Source organism: Trachymyrmex septentrionalis, unplaced genomic scaffold, assembly GCF_001594115.1.
Source record: "Trachymyrmex septentrionalis isolate Tsep2-gDNA-1 unplaced genomic scaffold, Tsep1.0 scaffold196, whole genome shotgun sequence".
Taxonomy (NCBI): domain Eukaryota; kingdom Metazoa; phylum Arthropoda; class Insecta; order Hymenoptera; family Formicidae; genus Trachymyrmex; species Trachymyrmex septentrionalis.
Window position 1 is genome coordinate 731,796 of NW_017305135.1, and position 6,203 is coordinate 737,998.

Consider the following 6,203-nt stretch of genomic DNA (forward strand, 5'->3'; position numbering starts at 1 on the left):
ACATACATATATATATATAATTCTATTATTTTGTAGGCTGCAACGGTAGTAGATCATCTATGTCATAAAACAGAAGCCAAAATGTTGGAAGATGATTTGAAAAGTCTGAAGAAATTTCCCATTAAACAGCAACAGCAGCAGATGGAGAAATTTGAAAATATGGAGATTATTAATGAATCAACAACAGAGATTAAAGTGAAAATTGAGAAATTGGATAATGTCAACAGTGTGGACAACGATGAAAAGCGGTCAAAGAAACATTCAATTAGTGAAGAAATCGGTGATTCTATTGAGCCTCAACCACCTGCAAAAATCTGGAAAGGTTTGAGATATAAAACATGGTCGCTGGGAGCCATGCAACCTTCAACTAAATTTAAGAAACCCACTGATAGAGAAATTACCGAGGTAAATAATTAATTTAATTACTTAATAATTATTTGAAAAATTTATATGAATAATTCGATTTTACACGCGCGCACACACACACACACACACACACACAAAATTTATTACTTGAAAGTTACTTGAAAAGCAAAAGATGTTTTTATGTCACGTCATGTATGAATTTATATATGAATGTTGATTTCTGTAATATTTAGTAAACAAAATTTTAATGTAAAATTGTACGTCGAAGATAAAAATTGAATTTTCTTCTAGATGCTGTTTCGTATGGGAATTGCAGTAGCTCCCGCAAAAGCCGAAGATACCCGTCGTTGCGTATTTTGCAAGAGTCAAGGCGATGCAACAGCCGATGGGCCAGCTCGATTACTCAATTTTGACGTGGATAAATGGGTACATCTCAATTGTGCATTATGGTCTAATGTAGTGTATGAAGCACAGAGTGGCGCACTTATGAGATTGGATGAGGTCCTGCAGAACAATCTTGTACAGATTTGCATCATTTGCGAAAAATCCGCTGGCACTGTCAAGTGCTACAAGCCAAGATGCACTAACTGGTACCACCTGATATGTGCCATTAAAGACGGTTGCGGTTTTTATAAAGATAAGGTAATCAAATCATTTGTAGATTAATAGTATGTTACCGAATTGTTCCGCTTAGATATATAATAAAAAAATTTATAATAAAGTATTAGAATAATACTGCTCTAATAGCAAAAGATGGACGCCTGTGTAAAAAACAGCTTTGAAATTTATAAAGCCAGCAACTTTGAGCGCATAGTATACCGTAGAAATTGTTTTACCTTCCCTGCATTTGTCGAAGAAATTTTAGTATTAAATGTCTAAACGGAACATCTTATACATTAAAGATAAGATAAAAATAAGAACTTAAAAAAGTATTCTCAGTACAATAAAGTTCTGATTTTTTTAATTTTTATAAATTTTTTTCTAAATTTTTTATTCTTTCTGATTTTTATTTTTTTTTTCTTATGCAATTTTAAATATAATCAAAATTTTCTTCCAGACTATGGCTTGTCCTCAACACCTTATAAAAGATAAAGATAAAGAACTAACTACCCTTTCTGTTTACCGTCGCGTCTATGTTCAACGTGATGAAAATCGTCAAGTCGCTGCGGTGATGCATCATTCTGACAATAAACATTTACTTCGTGTGGGTTCTCTTATCTTTCTTAGCGTCGGTCAACTACTTCCTCATCAATTACAAAACTTCCATACGCCCAACTATATTTATCCGGTGGGCTACAAAATCGTACGTTTCTACTGGAGCATGCGAAGACCTAATAAACGTTGCCGCTATGTTTGCTCGATCCACGATGTTTCTGGTCGTCCGGAATTTCGTGTCCTAGTTCAAGAACCTCTTCAAGAAGATGTTGAACTGAGAGACGCTACTCCGCGAGCAGTTTGGAGCCGAATCTTGGAACCATTGGCAGAATTGAGAAGAAGTACAAACTCTGTACAATTATTCCCGAGATACGTTTCAGGAGAAGATCTGTTTGGTTTGACAGAACCAGCAGTAGTGCGGGTACTGGAAAGCTTGCCTGGAATTGAGACTTTAACCGATTACAGGTAGGAACCAAATGTTATTTTGGAATTAATTTTGATGAATGATATCAACAATTATTTTCGTATGATACATTTCAACTTTTACTTTTGTTACTAGCTTTTGCAGAACATTAAGTTTCTTAGAAAGCAATAATAATGAATTTGTTTTTAGATTTAAATATGGTCGTAATCCGCTATTGGAGTTGCCTTTAGCCATCAATCCAACAGGAAGTGCACGTACGGAGGCACGTTTACGCAACCAGCTTCCGTGGAAACGACCGCACACGCAACGCACAGGAGGCTTTGCTTCACGTGGAATGCCATTTGGCTTGCCAACCTGTGGTGCTGCCGCAACAATGGGAGGTGGAGTCTCTTCAACATTAGTTGCAGCAGCTGCTGCTGCTGGCGAAGCCGCCTCCTGTCCATATTCGAAACAATTCGTACACTCCAAGAGTTCACAATATAAGAAGATGAAACAAGAATGGCGTAATAATGTTTATTTAGCAAGATCAAAGATTCAAGGTCTAGGATTATACGCAGCGAGGGATTTGGAGAAACACACGATGGTAATCGAATACATTGGAGAGATCATTAGGTCAGAGTTAGCAGAAACAAGGGAAAAACAATATGAAGCTAGAGTAAGTGTAGAAGCTCCTTTGATTGTATTCTATTAATTATTCTTACTATATCATAAACTAATTATTCTTTTATACACATACACGCACACGCACGCACACATGTATATACATATATATATTAGAATATATTCATATATTTGTTTATTGTAGAATCGTGGTATATATATGTTCCGATTGGATGAGGAACGAGTAATAGATGCTACTTTATGTGGTGGTCTCGCTCGCTACATTAATCATTCCTGCAACCCGAACTGTGTCGCTGAGATCGTTGAAGTTGAGCGCGATTTCAGAATTATCATTTTTGCTAAGCGCCGAATTTCACGTGGCGAAGAGGTAATTATACGTTTCTTTATATAAGAAAAATAATCTAAGCATTTTGTTTATTTTAATATTATTTCCCCTATTTAAAAATTATAACTCCCCATGTATGAATCCTTTTTACTCTAAATATTGTATTTACTTTTTATAGTATTACATTATATTTATTTCCTTTTGCAGCTGGCATATGACTACAAATTTGATATCGAAGACGACCAGCACAAGATTGCATGCGCTTGCGGCGCACCTAATTGTCGTAAGTGGATGAATTAAACAAATTAAGATGACGATACAGAGAAGAAACAGGAAATGAGAAGTAAAGAAGAAAACTCAATTTCTCCATCCTGCCTATTGTTATCATTGTTGCTATGTTATATAAGGTAGGAAGTTGTATAGAGATAATTTCCTGCGTGGGGAGTAAATGATAAGATATATATATATGTATGTATATATATATATTATATATATATGTATATGTATATATATAGTGAAAACATATTCTATTAAATATATAAATACAAAGTTTATATTATATATCTATTTGTATATATTATATAGATATATATAATATATAGGTATATATTATATATATCTATGTTTATGTATATTATATATGTTAAACACATATATATATATATATATATATATATGTACACTACATAGATATAAGACAAGCACTAGGCCATTATAATTTGATTTGTAAAGTGCCATTGCGCAATATTAATTAACAATTAACCCAGGATTTACTTCTCTATTATAATAATATTTAACACAATCCATTAAAATATGATTGGATAGTAGTAGATTATCAAATAATGTAATGAAATTATATAATATTCCTTTCAATTTGTTAAGAGGAAATTCTATATTTTTTGCAATTATATTATGTAATTAAGAATTATAATGTTTAGATTTAAGTTCAAACAAAGAAAAAATTGTTAGAGAAAAAATTATATATGTAAGTATATTATCTACATAAAGAAAGATTTTAAAACTTGAAAATTATCTTACAAAGAGAGAAATATATATTATACATATTAAAAAATATGCATCTTTTGTTTTTATAAATTAATTAAATAATTGTAATATATTTTTGGCCTTTTTACTTGGCAAATCGATTGAAAGAATTAATTTGTTTTCATAATAATTTGCGCGAGAGAGAGAGAAAGAGAATGCGAGCGTTAAGATAAATTTTCTTTAGTTTGTAGGAGTGATCCAGGGTTACAAACTAAAGGATAAATAAATCGAAGAAGTTGTGGTGCTAATCAGAGTCGCCATCACATTCCTCCAAAGTGTTGTATAATATTATAGTTATCATAAGAGAAAATATCGAATGCTTGTATATTACATATGAGATGAGAAAAAAATATTGAAAAATAAGGAAAAGGGAAAATGGGTTGTATGCGACAGAAGATAAAGAGAATTTCAATCTTTTTGGTCCGATGATGATTTGTTGTAATATAGAACGTTTATATAATTATTATTATTATCATCATCATCATGTATAATTATAACGATATAGACACACGCATACCGTGTGCATCGCACTGTTTCTGTATATAATATATATATATATATACATATATACACACACATATATATATTATACAAAGTAGTTTTATTTTCGAATCACCCAATATATGTATGTAAAGCGCAATGAGAAAATCTGAAGCGATTTGGAAGAATTATATACAATTATTATACCGATTTCATTATGCGATTGATTTTTAATAAAAAAATATTCCCTTTCTATCTTTTTTAATATCCAACTTTTTATTATATTACAGAATTAGATCCACACAAGAACATCTGTAATACGTTACATTATGTTAAATATTAATCGTAAACAAAAGTCTAACGTAATATCAACGCATAAACAAATATTAATGTTGAATATTATATTAATTTTCTTTGTGCATTGAGATGTAAATTTACTTACTTATATACAGGCTTTAATTTAAGATTCATTACTTAACGTAATAGGGATCTTGTGCAAGAGCTTTATTTTCAAATTTAGTATTTAAAAAATTTGTTAAATATATATGCAAAGTAATTATTTATGATTTTTTTATTTTAATATCTACATAATATGATATTTACAGAGGTACATATAGTAATAGTAATGCATAAATATAAAACGCAGTCATTTCGCGAAAGTTCATTATATCAATCGATAGACTTCTTCAAATTATAATAATAGAATATAATAATATTAATAATATTACTAACAAAAATATATTTACAAATATATGTTTACAATGGCAGCAAATCAAGGTGTACAAAAAAATCTTATTTTTTTAAATTCATTTCCTAGTTACTTAATGAATAAAATTAAACATGCTATTTAAAATTTTTATATGACGAAATTAAAAATTGTATGAATATATGTAAATATTAAATCCTGAATTATGTATATACATACACACACGTGCGCGTGTGTGTGTGTGTGTGTGCGTATATATACATAGCACATACACACACACGCAATATCATGGAAGAAACGGAATATTTATTAGAATGTATATAAATGCAATTCTTTGGCATCTCTCTTTTTCGAATTCTAACGATTTAAATTTATTATTCGTCCGTATACAATTATAAAATACAATCGTAAGAAATAATTTTGCAACAATGTCAGATGATATACAATACTATCGAATGAGAAAATATTATTATCATCGTTACATCGAAATCAATTTTTGCATATTGGTAATTTCATTTTAATTATTTAATTTTCGATGCATGATGTGTTCTTATAGTGAATTTATATATGTATATATATATATATAAAATCCTATCGTATATACATATAATATTAATATTATAATACCAGAATATTTGTAGAGATATTAAGATTATTATGTCTACATTTTGATAAATATAATATATACGCAAACATTTTTTTACATGTGATAGTGAGCTAATATTAAAAGGGATTTACATGAATTGAAAGCTGTATGTGAATTTAAAATAAAGGAAAACATGTTTAGTTCTTTGATTAATAAATTTGATTTTTTTCCAAGGTGAGAGAATCGTACTTAAAATCTTATTCTATATTTTTTTAAATTATTTTTTCGTATAAAATCAATTTTTTCTTGATTACATTAACAATAATGGTATACATGTACATATATACTTAATACAAGTAATGACGATTCTCAATAACATTTTTTATGTAAAACAGTAGTCGACCAAAGATTCACCTGTCATCTGATTATAATTTCGCGCAAATGCAATAGCACTTTACACCTTCGTGCGCTTAATTGCGTAATTAGTATAAAAATA

General features: G+C 29.7%; 1 protein-coding gene across 1 annotated transcript in view; it reads left to right on the forward strand.

The window, feature by feature from the left end:
* Window positions 1-3,234, forward strand: part of LOC108747150 (histone-lysine N-methyltransferase 2C-like) — a 43,337-nt gene extending 40,103 nt beyond the window's left edge. The window contains exons 34-39 of the mRNA XM_018484428.1: window positions 37-405; window positions 658-1,008; window positions 1,424-1,986; window positions 2,135-2,600; window positions 2,751-2,933; window positions 3,099-3,234. Of these exons, the coding sequence (XP_018339930.1) occupies window positions 37-405; window positions 658-1,008; window positions 1,424-1,986; window positions 2,135-2,600; window positions 2,751-2,933; window positions 3,099-3,191 (2,025 nt within the window). The 3' untranslated portion in view covers window positions 3,192-3,234. The remainder of the gene's footprint in view (window positions 1-36; window positions 406-657; window positions 1,009-1,423; window positions 1,987-2,134; window positions 2,601-2,750; window positions 2,934-3,098) is intronic.
* Window positions 3,235-6,203: the final 2,969 nt, after the last annotated feature.